This window comes from Lathyrus oleraceus, chromosome 2, assembly GCF_024323335.1.
Source record: "Lathyrus oleraceus cultivar Zhongwan6 chromosome 2, CAAS_Psat_ZW6_1.0, whole genome shotgun sequence".
Classification (NCBI taxonomy): Eukaryota; Viridiplantae; Streptophyta; class Magnoliopsida; order Fabales; family Fabaceae; genus Lathyrus; species Lathyrus oleraceus.
In genome coordinates this window covers 13,753,620-13,778,870 of record NC_066580.1, presented here as the reverse complement: position 1 = coordinate 13,778,870, position 25,251 = coordinate 13,753,620, and the positions used below count along the sequence as shown (strand labels likewise).

Genomic DNA, 25,251 nt, shown 5'->3' with positions numbered 1-25,251 from the left:
CCCTCAACTTCTGGTTCAACAATCAGCGGTCCGACTGCAAGATATGGCATGACAAGCTCACGAGCTCTGGCGCGTACCCATCTGAGATAAGGTTCCATAGGAATAGAATTTTTCTGTCCTAAAGTACTTCTTTTCACCATGCCCCAGGCTCGTACAAACCTGTGACGGAGACCTTGAGAGTCGTTGTCATAGTCAAACACAGTGCCTTGAATAATTACTTCATGTGGACCATCTCTTCGAGCATAACCAAACTGGCGTAGGGCTAAAGCTGGGTTATAAGTAATACCTCCTCTTATCCCCAGGAGTGGTACGTTAGAGAATTCTCCACAACGATCAATGATGATAACATTTTCTTTGAGATGAGGACACCAACGGATGTCTGAATGGGAGAGCGACATTATCTTTTGAGACCATTTCAAATTTGGATCATTCTTCAGGACTGATTGAGGAAGGTGCGAAATAAACCACCTAGACAATAAAGGTACGCAGCACATGAGGGTCCCTTGCCTTTTCATAGTACGAGTGTGAAGGGAATGCAAATGTCTCAAAGCAAGGTGGGCACAGGGTTATGAGTGAGAAATATCTTAATAGCATTCATGTCTATGAATTGGTCGGGATTAGGAAATAGCACCAAACCATATATTAGTAATGCTAGAACATCTTCGAAAGCATGGACGTTCATAACTTTTAGGAATTCTCGGGCCTTATTCATCAGAAACTTGGCAAGTAGACCCTTAACTCCACTTCTTGTTACCCAATTAGTTTCAATGTCGGATTTTGTCAAGTGTAAAGCCATGGCAACTTCTTCAGACTTCAGAATCTTTTCTAAACCACTGAAAGGTGTTCGATCAAGGATAGGTATCCCCAACAGCCTGGAGAATTCTTCTAACGTGGGCACCAACTGATAATCTGGGAAGGTGAAGCAATGATGTTTAGGGTCGAAGAACTGGAATAAAACTCTCATCATATCTTCCTTGGAACCGGTGGTAACCAAATTGAGGAGAGAACCATGTTTCTTGATGAACTGAGCATGATCGGGAAGTTCTGACACTAAATCCTTGAGTTGAGGAGAGATGACTACAAAATTGATCCGGATGGTCTTCCTGGAAGCCATAACCTGTTTAACGGAGCAAAGCTAAATCCCTAAGTCCTTGAAATGGTTAGCACAATGTCATGATGTTATGATGTTACGATGTTATGATGTTATGTAAATAACAAGCACAAGCAAGTCACACAACAATCATTCTTAGGTTTTAAGGCTTGCATGAGTTCCATAGGTAAGTACCCTCCCCATTGAAGTTTGGTTGGTTCAACCTGTCCTAGAATAGTAACCGGGTTCTAGAAGGATCTCAAATCATCGACCTTTCCTTAAGTCCACTTCAGTGCAACGCCAAGTGGTTGACCAAAGCTTTCATAAAGTCCAATCTCAAAGAGTGTAGTATCGAGTATCAACCAACCCCAGTCGGAACCGAAGTCAGTTATCTCACTACTTTCTAATGGCTAGGATGAGTCAATTAGGGTTCTAAAGGTCTGGTTAATGTTTTGATGACACCACGCGGAAGCCAAATTTTTCCTCAAGTAAACATGAGGAACATCAGGACATCCAAAGTGTCACATTAACCGTAGCCATCATTTTAACCATTCCAGTATACGCCGGATAGTCGCGATGATCTATTGCTACTTACCTAAGGTACACTAGATCCGGGTGTAGGATCTTTCACTCGAAAATACCCTTAAAAGAAGGAACAATTGAAACATAAATGATTTTTTTTTAAGGTGACCTCTCTTTGTATTCCCCAGCAGAGTCGCCAGTTCTGTCATACGGTGAACTGACTTTGTGTGTTTTTGCTTTGGAAAGCAAATGTTGCGGTTAGCAAGAGTCGCCACCGACTTTTCTTTCATCCAATAAGGAAAGGTGGAAAAGAACAGGAAAGACCTTAGTTTGATTTTGGGTTCGGGAGGTACATTATACAAAGGGAAGGTGTTAGCACCCTTTGTATCCATGGTTATCCATGGGCTCTTAATTGCTTGATCACTTATGTTTTTCTTGTCTGAAAAAGTGTGTGAGAGCTATTTAGAAAATGTTTTGAAAAAAAGAGTTTAACTTTGTAATGATTCTTGTACGAATGTATACAAAGTATTTATCTCGTTTAATTTTGAAAGTTGTTTAGAAAAATATAACTTGACAATGGTTCTAGTACGAATGTATGCCAAGTGGTGATTTTCTAATGGAGGTTTTGAAAAGTGTGAGATATGAAAGGTATCTTAAGTTGTGGATAAGCAATTAAGAGTTATACCTACCCAAGGTCTTTATGGGCATTTCCTATCCTTATGAGGGTAAAACTGTCCTTATTATTGAGAAGTAAGTAGTTTTACCCTTTGGATGTAAAAGGGTCATCGTAGGGTCATCGATTGGTCATTGAAGGCAACTTTTGTAGGGATACCTTAGCATTCGAAGGGACGATCATCATTTAATCGTAGGCTATACCGAAGGGTCATCGAGGGACAAAGGCAACATTCGAGGGACTATGATGATTTAACCGAAGGGTCTTTGCTAAGTGTATCCCCACATTCGCGGGACATGACCATAATACCGTAATATCGTAGGGTAACAAAGAGAGGTCCAAGATCGCATATTTAAAGGCAAAGTTTTACAATTAATTAGATAGCCGTAATCGATTAAGTAATTAGGTCCACATTAAAATCGATGAAATCAATACATTAAAATCAGCTAGGTAATTTAGGATGGATCTCCACATTAAAATTAAGTAATTCAGAATCCATCTCCATAAGGGTATCCCACACATAAAATGGAATACCTAGCCGGCCGTTTCCTCGGGAATATGTAAGCCTTTACACAATTCAGCACACGGGTTAGAACATCGAGATAAAGTACAATTGAAAATTGCACCACAAAATAAACACAACAGTCATAAAGTCAGGCCAAATAATGCAGAATTATAATAAATCTTGATTAGATAAGCATAAGGCAGAACAGAAAAGAAACAAAACAGCCATTGTCCCGTTCACTCCTGCTTCGCCTAGCGAAGGCTCAGCGAATGCTCGCTACAGGCTCGCTTAGCGATGTGCTAGCGAGCAGCTACGAGTTTTGAGTTTGATAGCGGCATGATCTCCGGAACCCTGAACTTTATGGCATTTAATTACAGGAATAACATGGACAAACATTCAGGATATTCAGGCATACTTAAATTCACATGTGAAATCAAATTACATATCCGAAAATTTAATCATGATGCCTTATGTATGTAGAGATTACCGATTAAAAGCATAAAACAGTAGTGATGCGCAAACCTGTTTGCAACTGAGCTGCAATGTTGAAGGGACTGACCACTCTTGGTATCGGATGGAGTTGGGCGGAGGTAACTTCGGTGCGGATGAGCGGCCTTCAGGGTTTCTTTACTCGGAATTCTCTGAGTTAGTCTCCAGGGTTTCTATGCCAGGGTTTCTGTCCGTCTTTTTCTGTTTCCTTTCGTGACTGAAGTCCTTAGTATTTATAATGCTTTTGGTGACCTAATGGGCTCAGAATGAAGCCCGAAAATTCTGATATATCGCAAGCTTCGCTAGGCGAGTATTGTAGCGAAAGGTTCGCTAGGCGAAGGAGTTGCTCGCCTAGCGAGCAAGCTAGTTTGGGCCTTTTTCTGGATTGGGTCTGTTGTGAGCTGGGCTTTTGTTCCTTTAAGGTCAGTGCCTTGAAAAACAAGTTGGAGGGCCTTGAAAAATGCCTTGTAATATTAACGGGTAAATTTTGGGGTATGACAGCACCCCTTATTATGGTTCATTGTTTTTTGTACACTGAAAGTTTATCTATGACAATCAAAGATTTTAATCGCATGTGTGCTAACTTTTATAGTTTCCTCTCTCATCGCTTTCATGCAACATTCACTGAATAATTGACTTGACATAAACACTACATTCCATCTTTCGCCTCTGGTTGCGAAGAGCGATGCCAACCTAAAATAGTTTATTCTCACCAATGTAGTTATTGGTAGATTCCCAATGCCTTTGAAAACGCCATTCATGCATTCCATAAGGTTTGTTGTCATGTGACCCCATCGACATCCTCCGTCAAATGCCCTTGTCCACTTCTCAAATAGAATGTTATCCACTCACCTTCCTGCATATGCATTTGACAATCTAATTTCGTCACGATAATGTTGAAATGACAGTTGACTTAGAGCATACCCATCATTCATCACTTTTTTGCAGTTAGATGAAAATTCTATCGAACAAACTCGAATAATAAAAATTAGGTGTTATATTATGTTTTTAATTGGTTTATTTTTATTTCACGAAGGTAGTGGTTATGGTATAAATGTTATGTATTTACCCTTATTAAGAAATGTAGATAAAATAAGAAGCTATAATCAAGGGTCCACTTGTTTAGCTTATCTGTATAGCTTTTTGTGTAAAAATGCACACAATGATACGTCTACATTTTTTGGATGCGCTGTTTTACTCCAAGCATGGGGTTGGTCCAGACTACCGTCCCTAGCGCCCGTCAACCATAACCCGTTCACATTCCCGTATGCACAAAAGTAAGTTTTTAACATTAACTATATTTTCTTACTTTACCGATTATTATCTCTAAATAATACATTTACTTTTTTGATGCAAATTGCCGGCTCGTGGTGTGAGTTACAACAGATGTCATGAACATTGTATTACCTAATATCGCAATCTCTCAGATCACCTTAGTGTTGGTGTAAGCCCTAGAGGCCAATACTTTTGGTACTTGTATCAAATTATTTATTAATAATAAAAGGATTTTTCTTTATTATGTTTGTTTAATAAAGTCCCTAGAATAGCTAGTCCGTTTAATGTATCAAATGTGACTTAATCATGAGAACCCATTAAACATAAGGACATTGTTCTTAAAGTATAAGTAGTCGAGCTTTGTAGTGAAATGGGATAACATTAAAGTATTAAGACTATTATGTATATAAACTGATGATCACATCTCATGGATCATGGATAAGGAGTTATCAAGTCTTAAACATATGTATAATATTAGGAGTAATATTTATACTGGATTGACCCACTATGAGAATACTACATAGAATGTTATGCAAAGTGTCATAAGTTATTCTCATGGTGATAGTGGTGTATACCACCCTTCGACCTGAAACCATTATGGACCCTAGATGTAAAGTCGAATGCTTTATTGTTGATCAAACATTGTCCGTAAGTGGACGACCATAAAGACAGTTGATGGGTACTCCACGAAGCATGTTGAGGGACATGAGTGACCTAGATGGAATTTGCTTATCCTGCATAACAGGAAAAATATCTAAGGGCCTAATATTGAACTGGACAAGGATGACACGGTCTATGCCTTGTGTTCAATATAGACATAAGGGCAAAAAGGGTAATTGTACACACAAGTATTATCACAAAAAGGGATTTATCAAATCACATGACATTTTCGTGTCTTGGGTAGCAGTGATGTGTTGCTAGATACAAATCACTGTTTATTATGTTAAATACGTGATTTAATATAATTGTCAATGTCGCGAAAACCTACAGGGTCACACACAAAAGAATGAATTGATGAGATATATAGTAAATAAGGAACACCGTAAGATACAATGCACTTAAGTGAATTGTATAACATCACAAGCTATCGTGCGCTTAAGTAGAATACTAAATGTGGTAAGGTACCACACGCTTAAGTGATTTTGGTATATAATAAGATATGTGCCACATACACTTAAGTGAGTTTTTTAGCTTGCAGCCCACACAAGTGGTTATATAAATAGAACCCTTGTGCAGAAGCATTTCATTAGATGACATTTCGTTTCTCTCTCTCTCTCACTCAAAACCTTCATTCGTAGTAGCTAGCACTGAGACTGAAGGAATCCGTTCGTGTGGACTGAGTAGAAGCGTTGTCACCATTCAACGCTCGTGATCACTCCTTAGATCTGCATCAAAGGTTTCAATCACCACAAGAGGTAACGATTTCTATCATTGATCATGCCCATTCGTAAGGATCACTAAAGGATAATTTTTTTAATTTCCGTTGCATTTGGATCGCAATTTTCTTTCACTTAGACCATCAAATGTATTGCCATTAACCAAAATAATTCATAATATTTTTTTAATATCATCCATTTTATAATCTAATATAGTTTTCCTCTTCAGTTCATTTGGCATCCACATCTAAACTTGGATCATGAACATGAAATCAACGAACAAGATGTAGATGTTTGGACTACATGCACACTAATCATCAGGTTCACCATTGTGGAGACGCACCATATTGACCATGTTAAATTCCAGTTCGACATCCTTCAACGCATCCCAGATCCCCTGAAAAACCTCAGAGAATGACATCTACGAAGAGTTAACGACCAATGGAACTTTAACCCTTGGCAAGACTTCGCTAAATTTGAGTGTCGAATATGGAAGCACTGGCATGACCATGTCTTAAGTGACGTTGTGATGCCAATCGAAGAAAAACCAACTCGTAATTATATGGCTTGGTACAGATCGGTTGAATTTGAGTTTTTTGCCGAGGATATGTACCTATACGACCCACGCCAAGTCATTTACACACAAGAAGGTTCAACATATACCCCCCACAAAATTATCAAATCGGTTACTCATAACCCCATACCCAACAAAATTACCGACCCACAAACAAACAAACAAACCTACGACCTTAACATGTCAAACACCCAACCACAATACCAAGAGCCTACCCCGTACCACTGCCAACAAGATGATCATTATCAAGATACCCAACATCGATATGTCCCTAACATATCGCCCTACCATAACCGCCATATACAAAATACTCAGTGATCATTTAACACTAATCTTCCCTTCTATTATAGCCAAAAAACCCAAACATCACAAAACCCAAACATGCAACCAGATGTCTACTAAACACCACAACAACCATTTCAAGCTCTCCCCAACGACATCAATGTCGCCCTTCAATCGTCCCGATCACACCCCAATAATCCAAACACACTCAAACTACTCTGTCATGGATCACGAACTCAGTTGTGGCGGTAACACTTCATTGGATACACGTGACTTCATGAAATTGACTGAACTTCTTATGGAATCTGCTGCAGGTTGTGGTGGTGATGTTCCCGGGTCCTCAAATCCTCAAAAGCCCGTGGTGCATCAACTTGGGTTAGGCCCATTCGTTAGGGTAGCTCGAGGATGTGGAACGGGAGGTCGATTGGGTCATCCCGGTCAACAACATTAGTATTTTTGATTTTCGTATTTAAACGTAATCTAATATTATTATTAATATTTTTGATTTCGACTTTTATATAAAATGTCAATTTTTATACTAAAGGAACACAATACACACTGGTGCCAAGTCAATTGACATCAACATTATAACCTTACACATATGCACTTATTCGATTGACAACACGCCAATTGAATTGACAGTACTAGGTGCAAAAGCCAATTCAATTGACGTCTCCTATTTAAATTAGGGCGCAATTGTCAATTGATCTGACACTAATGCTTTGACATTTTTTTTTTGATAAAGTTAGATAGTTTAGATTTTTTTTTGAAATATGAGTTATTTTGAATTATTTTTAAAAAATTAAATTATTTGGGGAAAAAAATTCGAAAAACTATATCGATACTACAATATTAAAATTAAAATTAAAATTAGGATAGACCATATCTGCAAAAGCTCTGAACGACACCGTATTACAACGGTTACGGCGTTAGGCGCCCGAATGCAATTTTTCCACCGCTTTCAGGTTTTCACCCCAATATAAACCAGAGACCCTCCATTTTTGAAATTTCCCCGCTCAAATTTCCGCCTCTTTCTCGGATTCACTTTTTCAGTTCACATTTTACTTGCTAGCTCAGAAACAAGATCGCCGAAAATGGAGGAGGATATGGATGAGATCGACGACGTTCCTCAGGTCCATCCCTAACGCATCTTTTTCTTCAAAAATTTCCTCTCTCACCGCACAGAACAAGAGAAAAAAAACTACAAACTAATTAACTCCTTTTAGATCAACGAGGTTAAAACTGAATTTCGCGCCATTGCTTGCTGCCGTTAACGAGTTTATTGCATTTTTGTACAGAAACTGGAAAATGAACTGTTTATTAGTAGATAACGCTCTTTGATCGTTTAAATTGATGAACTGAAATTGAAACTAGAATCGACAGTGTTAGATGATACTATTACCGGTTATGCTTATTCGTTAGGTTTATATCTCCAAATAATCAACACTTTGATATTTGATTCCATGGTTTATTTATTGTATCTATGGTTTCACGGTTGAATCACTTAGAATTGATTTGGAATGTAGAATTGATTTTGGCATGTTTGATTGCTATCAAGTATAATTGACTATGCTTTCCAGAATTAGTTATACTTGAAATCAGAATTTGAAGCTTTTAAGTCTAAACATGATTTTTATACTGAAATTTACGGTTTAAGTTACTTTTACAAGGATTTATCTAAACATAAAACACTATATCTTAAATTCACTTTTAGTCCGAATAAGTTTTCCAAAATCAATTCACTTAAGAATTTTTTTTTTTTCACCATAGAACCAAACACACATACACTTAAGCTCATGATTATTCTTACCGTCTTTGTGTTGAATAAAGTTATGTACTAAAATGTAAACTGAGTTTTTAATAAGCAATTTTTTTATATGTTTCATTTTTTATGTTACGATATGAAAATACAACAAATTAAATGCATTTCCGATCAGCAAACTTTATGATAACAATGTCCTAGAAGGTATATCACAGATAACTATAATCAAACACAGACTATACCAGGGAGTAAAAAAATAAGTTGGAAAGGGCTTTAATTTTTGTTTGTTGAATATTGATCTGACTGATACTTTAACCAGCTGATCTCAATTATAATTTCTTAGAGGTTATGCTTAAATAACTCATCAGTTTCAATACTTTAGTTCTTGCAATATTTTTATTTAAATTGATAGATTTGATTGACTGCAATCTCAGTTTTTAATTAATTAATTTATTTATGTAGGTTTACATGGCATGCATACAAAATGGTCATAGGTAAGCTTTCTTTTATTTACTTAAATATCTGTTGCTAGAAATTGTCAAACAATCTAGAATAAATTTGTTTGATGCAAAAACCAAATGATAATTTCTATGTTTTGGAAGTGAAATTGTGTGAGTTGCAGGAAGGTAGTTGAATTGAGTGGCCAACTGTTTCAGAAACATTGATAGTTCAAAGTAATATATAAATTATAATCTGCAGAGTGATGAGTGATGGGCAAAAAGTGGTTAGATAACTATAAAAGGTATATGCAGCGTGTGCTTTGTTTGATGAATTGTCAAATCCCCTTTACAGAATAGGAGTTTCTTATTATGATTCCAGCATTCGGCAACTTAATGTGCTTGAAGCTTGGGATGATGGGGACAAGGGTTTTTCAGTTATTGATCTCGGTATGTTCCCTCCCCCCCACCCCCCTATTATTGTCGGATTTGATTTCAGTTTTATTTTCAATGTTCCTTCTTGGTTCTATATTCCATCATATTGAAAATTAAACCTAAGAGCATTTAGGTGTTGTCATTTCACACTAATTTCATTATTGTGTTTCATATGCCCCTAACGACGACTTGCAGTTAAGTACTTTATTAGTTATCTGTTGTAATGTATGAATGTCTTTTGGCTTCAATGACTAGTGCAGTGAAATATCAAGCAAACCCTCTGGTCATATACACAAGCACTAAATGTGATGAATCTTTCTTGGCTACTCTGCAACAAAGTGGTATGGCTCACATCATGTGGTTGTGTTACAAAAATCTAGCTCTTGGAACATTTTACCAATTGATGTTATGCAGATGAAGTAGCTGAGGCTCCTACAGTAAAGCTTGTCAAAAGTTCAATATTCAGCTATGAGCAAGCATGGCACAGGTATTGAAGCAGCTAAGATCTTGAAGAATTTTTTTTATTCAGGTGTTTGCAGTGTACTTGTTCATGATATGTTGACTTCTTGAATCTTGATAAACATTGTTTTGTATAGATCTTTCAGTTCTTTGTTTAACTTTTGTATTGTTATGTGGCATGGTGATTTGTCTAATATATATAAAATTTAAAATATGAATATTGAAACTTATCATGCAGAAAGACTCACCGATATGTAAAAACAACTTTGATTTAGGAACTTACCTTCCATCTGAAATTAGGGTTTTTGGCTCGTCTTTTCAGCCCACATTTGGCAACATTGTCTCCCTCATTTTCTTTTTTAATCTAGAAAAGCCGTGTTTTTCGATTTTCAGCTTCAGTGAGGGTAAAGCAAAAGTATTTACAACGTGTTTTCTTTTGTACTTCTAATTAACATGCATAATTTTTCATTGTGATTTGGAATTAGGCTATTCTATGACATTTTATTTGGTGAATTGTCATCTAATCATTCCAATGAAAGAAAAACAAAAATGGTGTGCTGAAATTTCAGCATTTATTTGCTTCTTCTTCTTTCTCCTTCCCCTCGTGCTTTTACAGATTAATTTACCTTCGGGTGGCGGGAATGGATGATGGATTAGACGTCAAGGAAAGGATTTACTTTGTGAGTCCAAAAATACTACTGCAATTTATCATCTGTCTCTATCACATTAGTGGATCTTCCAAGCATCTTAAGATTGTTACTTATAAATGCACGTGCTTGGATTAATGATGGCAATATTTGTTCTTCCAACATTTTTTTTACTTGTATTAAGTCTGGCATGTGAACCGTTGTTCTGGTCTTTCTGTATGTTAGTGCAATACTCTAACAGATTTAGATGTATTTCTAACCTTTATTCCCTGTTACAATTGCAGTTGAGCTCCATGATGGACATGGGAAGTGAAGTACAAGTTCGTGCTAGTGGTGGCCTTCTTGCAATATTAGAGAATGAAAGGATTGTAGACACTCTTGAGCAAAAAGAATCTGGAAATACATCAATTACAATAGATTCTTTAGCAGAAATTTCACTGTATCCTTACAATTATTTTACTTGGCCCTTAAATGCAATCCATATTTTATTCCTCAACTTTGTTCTATTTAAAAGGAGATAATGTTGACTTCAACCCGTGTCTTTCTTTAAAGTGGAGATACAGAAATAACTTTATCAAACTTGATGCAGCAGCTCATGAAGCATTACAAATATTCCAGATAGACAAGCACCCAAGCCACATGGGAATTGGTAGAGCAAAAGAAGGGTAGTTTATGACTCAATCTTATATACTATACATTAGAAATCAGTAACTATCTGAGATAATATGTCTTAATTACAGGTTTTCTGTATTTGGAATGATGAATAAGGTATGTTGAAGTTGTTTATCTTAGGTTTTTATATTGAGCTTAACTCATTCTTACAAAACCGGTTTGTAAGGTAAGGAGTGCCCCCACTTATAAACAATTATTTAGGTCTTATTTCATTCAATGCGGGGCTCTTACCCATTTAATTCAATTTAGTGAATGTCAATTTCTTGCAAAACGTGAATACATTATTGTTCTGAATGCAGTGTGTCACTTCAATGGGTAGACGTCTTTTGAGGTGATAAATAACAACTATTAAACTTGTAAGACTAAATACTTATACATCTTAAACATCAAAACTTATAGTAATGTTTTTGTATTTCAGACAGTGGTTCTTGAGGCCCATACTTGATCTTGAAGTTCTAAACTACCGATTAAATTCTGTATCCTTTTATAGTATAATCACACATGGACTATTTTTCTTTACAAAATCTGCAGAATCAAAAGTTTCAGGTTGGAAGAAGCATTTACTTTATTGTACATTTTTTGGCGAACTAGCTATTTAGTAAAAAATAACTGATTTTCTTTAATAGGAAAGAGATATCTTTCTTTCGATGCTCAGAAGAACTCGTTACTTCTTTACGTGAAACCCTGAAATCTGTGAAGGACATTCCCCACTTGCTGAAGGTGTGAAAATTCTTTCCTGTTCCCCCCAAATTTGTCAAATATCTTGTTGTCTTTCTATAAGCTCTCTTTTATATATCATGTTATTTAAGGGGCTTACTGATTATTGAAAAACTGTATGATGTATGCTCTTAATTTCCAGGTAATTATAGGATTAAAAAAAACCATTGTCACATATATTGAGCATTATCAATATCTTGTTGAAACTGATGTTTAACTATTACATGCTGCATTGATCAACGTGTCTATCCTATGAGCATAGAGTTTTGTATATTAAGATAGGCTTGTCCGATTTAGTATAATTAAGAATATGCTGTTTCTCTGTTTAGCATAAGTTTATTTCTCTGCAAACTTATACATTCAAATATTTAATTTTCAATTGATCAAGAAATTTGACTCTCCAAGCTCCATATGCACTAGCGCTGATTGGGCAGCACTTCTGAAGGTAATTTGTCTTTAGGGCCTTTATTTGATTTCCAATTATTGTTTTGTTTCCTTGTGCTGTTTGAATTCATGCTTGCTTCTACATGTAAAAGTTTCCTTGAGTTAATACTGACGTGACCCCAATTCCCTTAGCAAAAAGCCATAAACTTGTAGGTTGTTTGTATCCTGTTACTGGTTGCCCGGAACCAAAAGTTTGTAGTTATTCCCCCTCTCATATTGGTCCTTGTTTCCTATCTGTCTTAGCTTGTAAGTAATGATTGACAAATAACAAAGTCTTGCTGTTGGGAAAAGGACATGACACCAAAGTCTTGCAAACATGAGGTAAGTTTGAGCTTAGGAATAACCAGTGCGAAGTGGGGAAGAAGTTGAACCAATTAAATGAAAAGAATAATCTGATGGTTTACCTGTTTATGATCGGTCAATGATAAAATGAATAGTGTATTAAACTATCTAGCTTCTATTTCCACTTCATTAGGTTTGCTCCATTCTATATGGTTTGGTTGTGATTTATAAACAATCATATAAAAATGTGTATTATTTAAACTAAATGTCATTTTTTTGTAAAATAAAACATATGGATGGAATATCTTTTCATAGTTTTCCTGGATTATCCATTATTTTTGTCATGATGTGAGAATATTGGGCATTGGTATTCTTGTACGTAGCAATAATTCATTAAAAGAAAACTAGGGAGATCAGGTTACCTTTCCATATTGGGCACTTCTTAATTAACTAACCCATTTTGACACACAAGTTTCGTATGTATGAAAGGATTCCTTACTCTTAGGATAATCATTATATATTCTCCTGTGCAGTTCAAACTGTTAAAGAGTCACAGGAATTTGCCAGTGAATATCACATTTTGGTGCCACAGCATTATTTTTATATTCTTTTCTTTAATCTTTGAAGAGTATCAGTGCACTATTACATGTAAACAAGATATTTGAAGTTGGAATTTCCGAAGGTCTTCAAGAAGAATTGAAGTACTTGAATTTGGATATTGTTGAGAAGGTACACATCCATTCTTTCAAGTGCAAGTATAGGTTATAGCTTAAATGATTATTTTGATTTGCAATTCTACTGCAGGCAAGTTCATGCATCACAACGGAGCTTGCTTATGTCTATGAGCTGGTATGTTTTATTTGCTCATCAGAATGAGGTGCAAAAACAAAATTGTGTAATGTTGATTTGATGATTAAAGGCATATGATTTATTTTTACTTTTTTAGAAAGCATCCTAAATGTCAACACAATCTAGAGAGTAAAAACTTATGTGATATATTTTTGGGTATGAATGGCATTTGTTGGTTATCCTTCAATTGGATTTCTTGTTATAACTGACTATCTTTACAGATAATTGGGGTTATTGATGTAAATAGAACTAAAGAGAAGGGATATATGACAGTGGTGAAAGAAGGCTTCTGTGATGAGGTTAAATTCCGGTTCCTCATTCTTTTCTTCACCTTAGTATATCATAATAATGAATTTAGGTAATATGTAAATGCTTATGCATTTCAAGTTGAAAAATCATGTATTATTCAAATTGCTCTGCCAAGCATTTGTGTAGTAGTTCAACAGATGAATTAGTCCATAGCTGTTGAAGTTTAATCTACTACATAAATTTTTCACAAGGTAAACCTTGTTTTTACTGTGGCTGATATTTTATTTTTGCACTTTTTTGATAAATTGGTTATTCTTAGTTGGATGAGCTAAGGAAAATATATGAGGAACTGCCAGAATTCCTAGAAGAGGTGGCCTTTGATGAAATTTCTAAATTCTAATTCAGTAAAAAAAATGCTGTGTGTGTAGTCATCATGATACTTTTTTTTTCTTCCAGGTTTCATCATTGGAGCTTGCACAACTCCCTGATCTATGCAAAGACAAGCTTGTTCCCTGTATTGTTTATATAGCGCAAATAGGTACTTCTAACTCTGAATAACATTTGTATCCAAAAATTTGTAATGAGTGGTTTCACTGCTCTTGCTGAATTATATTTTCTAATAAGCATATGTTATTCTTATTTTTGAATGCACTATTTCTTAGGTGACTTCTATATTAACATGTTTTCCTTGCACTAATATATTTTGGACTATTGTGCCAACAGCCCTAGCATTTTCAAACTGAAGCTAAATAAGAGTTGGGGTCTAAAGCCCTTGGCTTGAATCGTCATCGGTGTCATTAAGTTTTAACTTTAAAATTTAGTGTTCAAACCCCCCCACAACCCGCCATGGTTAATAATAGAAACCAGAGAAGATAAAGACAATAGTCAGGGAGAATGATTTCATATTGAATTTCTGTTTTAGAGTTTGTTTACAACTGAATTGTTAGTTACAATTGAACTAGGGACATATATTTATGTCACTACCTAACTGTGCTGGCATTAGCTACATCTAAGGCTAGCTACAGGCTACTCTATTAGTCAAGGAGAACAATTAGCTCAATTGAGTGTCTGGATTCTTATTTACCAATCACAGTATTTGGATTAAAAGTAAAATTAGTCCTTTTGTTGTTATATATGCTTGTGAAGAAATATAATACTCCCTCCACCCACAATAGTTGACTTAGTTGCAAAAACATTGTCCCAAAATGATCGACACTTCCAATTTTTAAGGTGTTATTAGTTATATTTTTCCAATTGTATCATCTAATTAATACTACATGTACCACTCCCAATTCAATATCTTCAACTTTGCATTTATGGATAACTATTCTCTCTCTTTCATTTATTCGCCTTTCTTAATCTATGTGAAATGGTAAAGTATATTGATTATTGTAGGGTAGTTTAGTCTTTATTACACAATTTATTTATTCTGAGTTCTGACAACTAGTTTATCTGTATACATGTCTTTGTTAAATGCTAAGTTAAATCTTTTTTGATCTATAACTGTTCCTTTGAGTGATTGCAATTTAGTGTAGACTTGTCAGAGATGAAAGGGTCATCATCTTATTAATGTAATGTTGATAGTTGCCAAAAATATGTCTGGATTTCTGGATCAGTTTTTGTTAGATGTTTGAACATATTTCTTCCTTAGTTATCAATAGCAGATGGTGGATGACAAAAATTTGCCATTGAGCTATTTGCAGTAAATGGCAGTAGTATGGTGGCCATATTTTTAAACAAAAATTTCTTTTAAACTAGACATGCAATATCTACAACTTATATTAAGAATTGCAGACCTTATTAAAACATTATCTATCCAATCAAACAAACTAAAACTTTTCACAAATTCAAATACAAGATCAAAGGAGAAAAAAAGTTAAAGCAAATACACTAATTTGATCTGTCTATTCATTTATGAGTATTTTGACTAAAACGCCTCTTCTTTTAATATAAAAGTCCCTGGACAGCCATGGCACCACAATTGTTGCAGGCTTGCTGCCATTGTAATTGTTTAACAATTCTTGAAATTTTATCATTGCATATTGTTTTTGTTTGCTGTAGGATATTTAATGTGCATCTTTGAAGAAAAACTGGAAGAAGCCACTCTGGAGAAACTTATAGAATGGGAATACATTGTATGTTGGTGTTTTCAATTTGTTCAAGTATTTATTCTAATCAATATATTCTATTTTGATGTTAATCATTTCAAATATAGTTTTATGATGAAGATGAAGAGACAAAAAGATACTTTTATCGCACGCCAAAGACACGAGAATTGGACAATCTTCTAGGAGATATCTATCATAAAATTCTAGGTGTTTATTTATCTATTTGATATCTCCCTGATGTTTTTTTAAATTTTTTTTTTGCTTTTTGACGGATCTCTTGAGGGAAATTCAAAAAACAAGGTGCATCCCATCGCTCATGCTGCAGCTTGAGAAAGTTATCCTAAAAGCTACTTCTTACCAACAACCTCTACACTTTTTAACAGAAAATTAGGAGTTGCAATTGGTCCACTTTGAAGTATTAGATTTATGCAGACTCCTTAATGGAACTTCACAGCCTTTAATTAGATAAATGATTTTTGAACAACCAAATTTGGTCAACTTTCGCGACAATTTTTAAAGTGGGTAATGCAATTCAAATACATGTTTAAATTATGTTTAGTAGATGGTCAATAGATATGCCAGATGAAACTCATTATCAAAAACAGATTTATACATAAGATACATTATAGAGAATGTTGATCTTGCTTTTAGAGTTGCAATATTTGGTCTATGGTGCAAATCTTTACTTATTATTTCTGAATTCTGTCATTTAAGATATGGAGAGGGCGATAACCCGAGACTTGTTTTCACATGTATTATTGTTCTCAACCCATTTGATAAAGGTTACAACCTTTGCTGCTGAACTGGACTGGTAAGATCAAGTTTTTTCATTATAATATAATGTACTTGCCCAGACATTTCATTATTGATAATTTGTTTTCCAGCTTTTTGTCAATGGCCTTGGTAGCTCGACAGAACAATTATGTCAGACCTTTATTGACTGAAGAAAACTTGCTCGATATAAAAAATGGAAGGTTCGAACCATCTGGCTCATTAAAAACCTCTTGATAAAGGGTAAATGTTGAAATGCTTAATTATAAAAATTGGTCTTGTTTGTAGGCACGTTTTACAGGAAATGACTGTAGACACGTTTATTCCTAACGATACTAAGATTTTTCATGAAGGTAAATAGACGTAGATCTACATAACTGATATTAGCTAAATTATGTCCAAGAAATCCTTTTTGGTATAGTTTTTCTGTTTAATCCATGCTCAATTACTCTTTTTATCAGGAAGAGTTAATATCATTAGTGGTCCTAACTTTTCTGGGAAGAGTATCTATATAAAACAGGTCGGTCAGTTATTAGCTCTTTATATTCCTAGAGTATGTATTCTCTAGGGAATTTTTTATTTATTGTTTCAAATAGAAATAATGTTGAAGAGGCAGGCCATCTTGTTTTTAATTCATCTGGTCTGATAACTCCAAAAGCTACAACTGTTAACAGAGTTTATGAATCTTGAAACACAGAAGTCCATTGCAGAATGAAGTTACAGATCCAAAATAAGTTATAGACAATGATAGATAAAACCCCCGAAGACTTACTGGTTCCCATGTAACAATTTAACAAGTGATAAATACAATTGAAATAATTTTCTACTGTTTTGCAGGCCACACATCTCTCTGTTGTATCATCAATGTTATATATTTTTGCCTATGATTTTGAGACATTATTATCCTGATTGGACGTAGTCCTTCGGTTCATTTGGTGAATATTAGCTGGATGTGTCCATTGGTCACGGGACCTTTTTGCATGTCATATAGAATGTTTCAGGAGTAAAGAGGAAATTTTCGTTGGACAATTACAATTTTTGTTATATTTACAAACTTAAAATAAATTTATTTACTTGATGTCTTTATGGTGCTTTGATAATGAGTATTCAAAAAGGGGTTTAATTCTGATTGGTGGATGGATAGATGTTGGTGAGCTTGTCTGTTTTGGTTATCGATTTTTCTTTTTTCTTGTTTTCCTTTAGTAAGACATTCTATTCTCTGTTTTGTACTTCACTCTAACAAGTTTTTATCGTTCTTTTAGTCAAACATAAGATTTATTTTGCATGTATTTTTTCCGGATAGTTGATCGTTACTACACGATGCTACGGTCCTCTCCCCTGTTTTCTCTAATATACAAAAATAACAAGTGTTTTCCAGGTGGCTGTAATTGTCTTCCTGTCCCACATCGGTAGTTTTGTGCCAGCTGATGCAGCAACCGTTGGGCTGACAGATAGGTATGACTTTCTTGTATCCCATATATTTTATGAGACATGTGTTCACCTTTGTATGTCCAGTAATTGCAATCTTAATCTTTTAAAAAGATGTTATTACAATCTCAATGTTAACAGTTTTTTTTTTTGGGGACCAAAAGTGCAGAATATTTTGTGCAATGGGAAGCAGGCTTATGACAGCAGAGCAATCTACATTTATGATTGATCTACATCAAATTGGGATGATGCTGAGGTATGCCGGAAAAAGGCCGATAGGAATGGCTCTAATATGTAGAACTAAAATCAATCATGGGCTAAATCTGTATATTCACCTAGTATTTGAACTGTGGGGGATTACCCTTTATTCCACATTACCCTTTTATAACTGTACAATATAGGATCAGGAAAACAACTATAATAAAGTTAGTAAGGGTTTCACTATAAATAAAAAGATATAGTGCCTTATATGATTCGGAGGATAGTCCAATAGTCAGAGACAGAGAGAAACAAAAAAATATAAGTCAAAACAGTTAGAGGTTATATGTCAAGTTATTACATGATAGAAATGTGGTGATGGTAAAAGATTTGATTGTTGTTATTGCGGTGAAAACTTGTAGGCATGGCAAACAAAAAAGTCAAATCATAAAGAGATTTATAGGTCATAGGGGAACTTAGAATATAATAGAACTTTATACATTAAATGTAGTGGTAGTAAAAGATTTGATTATGTTTTTTGCGGTGAAAACATGCCTGCAGGCATGCTACTTCACGATCTCTGTGTCTGGTGGATGAATTCGGTAAAGGTACTCTTACAGAAGGTCTGTTTCTTCATTGTTTATGAAATGTCTAATCATTAACACGTGTATTACATGTTTTTATTGAAGAGACTGATTTTTAGCATACATGTTTCAATCTCCTTTCAGATGGCACTGGTCTACTTGCTGGGGCCATAAATCACTTTATCACATATGATGAGCCTCCAAAGGTTTAACACTTAAACTACTGAAATGGCTGTTAGCTTTTCTTTCAAATTTGAAAATTGATGTAATTTTTAATTATGCTATTTTGGTGATGGGCCACGCTTGGCAGTTCCTCAATACTTTCTTATAGCCTTCCCTCTTCTCTCTAGTGGAAGCCATCTTTCAATTTAATTTGCATGCTTATATATAGATTCATTCATCTTAAAGGGGAATATATGCTTTTTTTTTACATATATTCATTAATCAGAGTTGATATATAAGTTTTTCTTATATATTTTATTTTTTAAAATTCAATTTTAGCTTGTTGTGTTATTCATAAAATTTGTATATCATGAAAACTGATAAATGAATATATGTAGTTACATTCATTTGTTTCACTTTTCGTAGACTAAGAAGCACTTCCTCATGAGAGACCGTAATTGTCATTTGTTGTATGAATCTTGTAGGTTTTCATATGCACCCATCTGATGGATTTATTGCATGGGTGTTCTTTAACCAAGGTCTGTTACTTATTCATTATTGGCCGAGTTAGATGTTTTAAAACTGTCAATTGAGTGATACATGATAATTAATATGGTCTCGTGGAGTATTTCAGTCTGAGCAGATTAAGTTCTACACGATGAGTATACTGAGGCCCGAAGTCAATTTAACTCAGATGGAAGACATCATTTTTTTATATAGGTATCTTTTAGTTGATGCTGCTATTTGGTATGGTAGGAATTATATTTACGGACATCTGAGTTTGATGCCAGTGAATTTGTTAGAAGGTTGTTGTCTTATTGTACTTTAATTGATCAGTTAATTTTACACCCACCGCGACCCTTATAACTTAATTAAATGCAAACCTTTTAATGAATGACTCTTTGAGATAGAAAACTGGGAGCCAAAATCTACAATTACGAAAAAATGTGAATGCTAGGTCGTTGAGCATGGTCCTGGATAGAATATTATGGCTGAAGTTGATCCATGTAGTCGATCCCACTTAGTGGGATAATGCTTGGGGGTTGTTGTTAAGTATACATTCTGATAGCTAATAGCCTAATATATAATAATCTATGCATGAGATTGTATTTATTCAGTAATCACATCCTCCTGCTTTCTAGATTATTGAAATTAGTATGAAACTCAAATGGTTCTGCGTCCGAGGAGATTTCAACTTTGTTATTAACTTATTTTCATATTGCTGCAGGCTTGTCCCTGGGCATGTGCATCATAGCTATGGTATGCTTTTGCTTTACTAGTGTTATGTATCAATTGAAATATGGATGGAAATAACATGTGTTGTTTTGGGAATACTGCAGGGCTGTACTGTGCACTGCTTGCAGGTAATTTACAAGATTACTGTTTAAAATGAAATTATCTATGAAGCGCAGACACGGACACTGACACGACACCGACACAGATACATTGACACCGGTAATAATTTTAAAAAATAAAGAAATGGAACGTAATCATATGTGTCGTGTAAGTGTCAGGCAGTGACACATGACGATGCCATAGAGGATATTATCTTATAAATTTTTTTTTACAAAACATATTTACCATTATATATATCAAAAATCACAAAAGAAAAGTTAAAAGAATTTGAAATGCCTTATTCTATTGTATTTACAAGAGACGATAAATGTCAGAAACACTAGTTGTCCTATGTCATGCTTTGTTGGCACTTTACACCTCACAGAGCAACCCTAGTTATAGAGGGATTGATACTTAAAACCTGTTTGTTTAAGATTCTACCAGGCACCAAATAAAAAAACACAAGTTACGGGACAAATTTTCTCTAAGCATAAGACAATGCTTCTGCTTAAACTGATTTTAGAGGGGTTGGTATAATCTAATAATACAAACAGGGTATAGTTTTTGGGATCAAAAGCCAAATAAATGAAGATATTCTAGAGACCAATGGCCAAATTAGTAAAGATGAGTGCTAGTAGTAACACTCTTACACACTATTTCTCACTGGTTGAAATTTAATGTGGGTCACATATAAATCTGGTTTAACTCATAAATATAAACCAGTAAAAGAGAGGTTGTGCTGATGTGTTGGTAGTATATTTCATTACGGATTATAAAGACAAAGTATATTTCATTAATGAAAACTGTACATAATGGACTAAATTTATTTAGAAGATTAAACTATAAATATTGATATTAGATGGATACATCATGTGATAGGCGTATTACTCAACAGTCACAGTAAAGTCTTAAATTTGGCTTTTTATTTATTTATGCGATGAATAATGTTGAGTCCGCTTTTTCCACCAAATTTGAATGATCAAGTTGTGCATCTTTCGTGCAGGTGTACCAGACGAAATTATTAAAAGAGCTGCAGTTGTATTGGATGCTGTTTCAAAAAACAATTGTGTTGAGAGGTTATGCAATGAGAACATCTCCGCCCAAGATGATGAGTACAAGGTGTCATATCAGTTTCATAAGTCAAATTGAAGATATTCTTTTTCGATATCACTTACTCACATAGACATGTTTCATGCAGGATGCCATGGATAGATTGCTGGAATTCGACATTGATAGAGGCGACTTAAACCTGTTTTTTGAGGAGATATTCTCCAGTTCCTAATGCATCATGACTAAGTCCTTGGGTTGTAGTTTTCAACAAAGAATCTATAACTATCCGATGATTGCAGATGATATTAATAGTCTACATGTATATCCATGATTGATATGATTAAACTAATGGTGGAATCAATGGCCTCCATGTATTACAATTTTGTTCTTGCATTGATAAAACTTGCACGACACGTTTCTTAAAGACGATCCTCTTTACTGCTATTCATTAAACTAATAACCCCTGTTTGTTGTCTAAAATTTTTGTTTGATGACGAACAAAAAAAGAAGTAATTTGAAGTGATAAGTTAATCGCAAACTTCAAGCTGCTACTAGCTGTCTCATATTAATAGGAGAAGTGTAAGTTGAAGGACCATCAAAAATTCTGTCGACAAAGATCCGTGAAGCCGCCTCTGTAGGATGGTATTGATCCCAGAAAACATGGTATTGTCTAGTGGGACAAAGGTTTGACACGGGCAGGCAAGGAGCCCTGGCATTCAACTCTCCAAGTCCACAACAAGCAGCTTTCGCATCTGTAAATCCTGAAATGAATGCAAAAGTTCATTTTAGTATCAAATGTCACAACAAAATGTTATCATATGAAACTCGTGTGATCATTTACAACGTTATGACTCATGTCATTGTGAATTAGTGATGTTTAAGGCTAATAACATGAAGGAAAAAAAACAGAATTCTCACAAAGAGATATTTGAGAATAAACGATAGTGATAGTAATACCGTGGACAGTTGGATTCTGAATGAGGTCACTCATTGTGGCATAAGTGTCAAAGTAGGAGTAGATAATGCCTTCATTCTCTGATTGCCATTCTTTCAACATGGATTGAAGGCCTTTGTTATATTGAACTGACCAGTAATTGGTTTCTACAACACATTCCGTTTGATTCTTCAGTCTGAACGCAGGGCAGCATCCAATCACCCCAACTCCCGCAATCTCAAATTTACGCCCACCATTATCATATAATCGCTGCCAAATAAACATTAATAACAGTTTACCCTCTAAGACATTCACTTAATCATATTAGTTAGAATAATGTTGAGTTATTATGTGTTACCTGTAGTTGCAGTTTAAGTGAGAAAAGCATGGAATCAACATACTCTTGTGGGGTGTTTTTCTTACGAAGTTCTGATGACTCAAAGTATCCAAAGAGATCATTGCTTCCAATAATTACAACAAAAATTGATTTTGACAGATGCTTCTGTAAAGCACTTGCTCCAACTTCTCTTGTCAGTTCCTCATACACATTTGAGTAATACTCCAGTTGTTTTCCCAACGGTAACGATTGTCTCTGCAAATAAAAAAATTTCAAACATAACATTAACATCAAGCGGGGATAGCTCAGTTGGGAGAGCGTCAGACTGAAGATCTGAAGGTCGCGTGTTCGATCCACGCTCACCGCAAATGTTAAATTTTTGTTTTCACCAAATTTTGTGGGCCACAAAATGGAAATGAAATTGGTGACTTACATAACGTTGATCTGTACCGTCAAATATTCCAGCACCTGCGGACGCAAAACTAACACCATTCATAAATGATACATTGTTCTCATTTTTGTTGCCCTTTGATATCAATGAGAGGTAAGGTGGTGAAGTTGCCAAACCTAATTTCTCACCTACAATCCAACAAATTAATTGTTACCATCAAAGATATCATATACTATGTAATAACTAATAACCAACACATGATAATAAAATTTTGAATCACTTTACCAATAAAATCAGCAGCATTTTTGCCGTTACTAAATCTCCCAGTTGGTTTTTGATTAAGAAAATCAACACCGTAGTGACGATGATTTGCCTTAGCAATAGAAAGAGGCAAGTAATTGTTGTTTCCAACATCTACAAGTGAATCTCCGAAAACATAAACAGCAGGAACCATTTGAGCCATTGAGAAACCGCAGCTAAAGATAATAAAAACAAAGAAACACACAAAGAAAACTCTGAGGTTCATGTTGAGTAAGTGATTGCTTAGTTGAAACTTGTTTTTGGTTTTAAAGCAATTCCATAAATTTATAAATGAATGGTACACGTCAATTTGCGCGTGAAAAGTATGATTTTATTAAAAAGGTTAGTGAAGCTAAGACTGCAAGTATTATCCAGAATATATTCTCCACCCACTTATGTTTGATTGTTCTTTAATGTTATTCTATGTTAACAAATGTTGTCGTTGTCAAAAATGAAGTTCTTAATTTGTGCTTTGGGGCTAAATTTTAATGATCCAACTAGGACATTTTGATTCTTTACATGTTGTAAGTTTATGATCTTAATTTTTACTACTATTATGTAGCTGATAATCACGTGACAGCCATATACAATTAATTAGTTGATTGAAAGTGAATGCATTCAAAATAAATATATATTATTCTTTATGATTTGGTTTAATATATCAAAATATAATACGCAATATATGTATATCCCACTAATTGAAAGTGCTTTAAGCTCAAAGTAAAATAAATGCGGAATTAATTAATTTCTTGAGACAAATTGAATGACGATGAAGTTTTTTTAATGGAAAGGGCCGAAATCCAGAAAGAAAAAAAACCAAGGTTATTACTCGAGAAATAGAAATTCCCGCTACATCATTCACGAGTAATTTGGTTATATCTTCCGGGTATTCGTGGTAAATTCTTAAATCAATACCATGCTGAAGACTTATGTTTGCCAAGATATCTGTGTAACAGTTAACTTCACTATGAATATACTTGATTCGCTCATCCCAATATTCATTCAATCTGATTTTATCTGTTGCAAAATGTCGATACCTTTTCTGATACACGAAGTTCTCGTATTGATACTCTTCGCACTTGTTTTGTTGTCAGTAGGACTGATAATGAACCGAATCAACTCGAATATAGTTTGGAATTCGATTCGACAATTAAATTGTTGAACTAGGTTCATGAATCAAATGATCTGAATATGAACAAAAAATTAAGTTCGTTAACTAAATGAGTTGAACTAAAAATATACATAGTTCGACTCGTTAGGTTCATGAATCAACTCGATTATATATGAGAATGATTATATTGTCTTTAAGAGTAGGTTTAAAGCAGTTTAATAGAAAACCTCTTGCTGATACGATAAAGGGAAGCATCCTTTCGCACCTCATGGACCAAATTATGAGGCAAAACATAATGAGGGTGCAACCCAAGCATCTTCCCACATACTAATATTTGAACTGCTACCTACTTCCCAGTAGGTCAAAGAATCTAGCTTCGTCCGAAGCTCAACTATCGGTTTCTAGATGCAAGAATCGAAAGGTTTAGCAATTAAAACACCAGTATCAAACTGCCTAGCAGCATACTTATTCTTCATCAGTCTGCTCCAAAGAGAGTGGTCTTTAGTTTTCAGATTGCATCCCAGTTTGATAAGATAATCTTTGTTCATAATTGACAAGTTTCGAAGGCCAAGACCACCAATATGCTTGTCTATACTAAGGATACTCCATCAGATAGTATGAAGGTGCTTCTTCTCATTGGAATCACCCCATATAAAAGGTCTTTGGCATTGATGAATCTTATTGATGCAATCTTGAGGGATATGAACATACATCATAGTATAAGTGGGAATTGCCTCTATCACAAACTTTGTCTAAGTGACTCTACCAGCAAAAGAGAGTTGACTTCTTTTCCAATGGGCAAG

At 34.8% G+C, this 25,251-nt stretch overlaps 2 protein-coding genes and 1 non-coding gene across 4 annotated transcripts; 2 read left to right on the top strand and 1 right to left on the bottom strand.

The window, feature by feature from the left end:
• Positions 1–7,690: 7,690 nt before the first annotated feature.
• On the top strand, positions 7,691–21,799 carry LOC127117665 (DNA mismatch repair protein MSH5). Of its 2 annotated transcripts, XM_051047752.1 has the most exons (34): positions 7,691–7,919; positions 9,011–9,042; positions 9,341–9,435; positions 9,681–9,761; positions 9,835–9,907; positions 10,496–10,559; positions 10,811–10,965; positions 11,090–11,191; positions 11,267–11,294; positions 11,498–11,529; positions 11,617–11,674; positions 11,832–11,918; positions 12,304–12,360; positions 13,269–13,370; positions 13,446–13,490; positions 13,712–13,789; positions 14,059–14,109; positions 14,196–14,277; positions 15,801–15,874; positions 15,955–16,054; positions 16,562–16,658; positions 16,732–16,821; positions 16,907–16,971; positions 17,080–17,138; positions 17,997–18,073; positions 18,216–18,302; positions 18,806–18,867; positions 18,973–19,034; positions 19,476–19,529; positions 19,625–19,710; positions 20,219–20,250; positions 20,331–20,354; positions 21,329–21,444; positions 21,524–21,799. In XM_051047752.1, the coding sequence occupies exons 1-34, from the start codon at positions 7,881–7,883 to the stop codon at positions 21,605–21,607; spliced, it is 2,430 nt and encodes an 809-aa protein (XP_050903709.1). In that variant the 5' UTR covers positions 7,691–7,880; the 3' UTR covers positions 21,608–21,799. The 2 variants fall into 2 exon arrangements, with proteins under 2 accessions (XP_050903709.1, XP_050903710.1); XM_051047753.1 differs by lacking the exons at positions 7,691–7,919; positions 9,011–9,042; positions 9,341–9,435; positions 10,496–10,559 and having other exon boundaries at positions 9,692–9,761.
• LOC127117666 (GDSL esterase/lipase At5g55050) lies at positions 21,676–23,643 on the bottom strand. The gene is made up of 5 exons (XM_051047754.1): positions 23,323–23,643; positions 23,080–23,225; positions 22,668–22,901; positions 22,333–22,579; positions 21,676–22,136 (listed from the first exon to the last, which is right to left on the bottom strand). The coding sequence occupies exons 1-5, from the start codon at positions 23,561–23,563 to the stop codon at positions 21,916–21,918; spliced, it is 1,089 nt and encodes a 362-aa protein (XP_050903711.1). The 5' UTR covers positions 23,564–23,643; the 3' UTR covers positions 21,676–21,915.
• Positions 22,941–23,013, top strand: TRNAF-GAA (transfer RNA phenylalanine (anticodon GAA)). The gene has a single exon. It is a non-coding gene; the product is annotated as a tRNA-Phe (tRNA).
• Positions 23,644–25,251: the final 1,608 nt, after the last annotated feature.

Excerpts from the sequence above, each read along its gene's own strand:
- LOC127117665 (XM_051047752.1), top strand. The coding sequence starts at position 7,881 with ATGGAGGAGGATATGGATGAGATCGACGACGTTCCTCAG. Across the intron at positions 16,055-16,561 it reads TATCTATCATAAAATTCTAG|ATATGGAGAGGGCGATAACC; the intron begins GTGTTTATTTAT and ends CTGTCATTTAAG. Across the intron at positions 16,972-17,079 it reads TACTAAGATTTTTCATGAAG|GAAGAGTTAATATCATTAGT; the intron begins GTAAATAGACGT and ends TCTTTTTATCAG.
- LOC127117666 (XM_051047754.1), bottom strand. The coding sequence starts at position 23,563 with ATGAACCTCAGAGTTTTCTTTGTGTGTTTCTTTGTTTTTATTATCTTT. Across the intron at positions 23,226-23,322 it reads AAATGCTGCTGATTTTATTG|GTGAGAAATTAGGTTTGGCA; the intron begins GTAAAGTGATTC and ends GTTGGATTGTAG. Across the intron at positions 22,137-22,332 it reads TCAGAATCCAACTGTCCACG|GATTTACAGATGCGAAAGCT; the intron begins GTATTACTATCA and ends CATTCATTTCAG.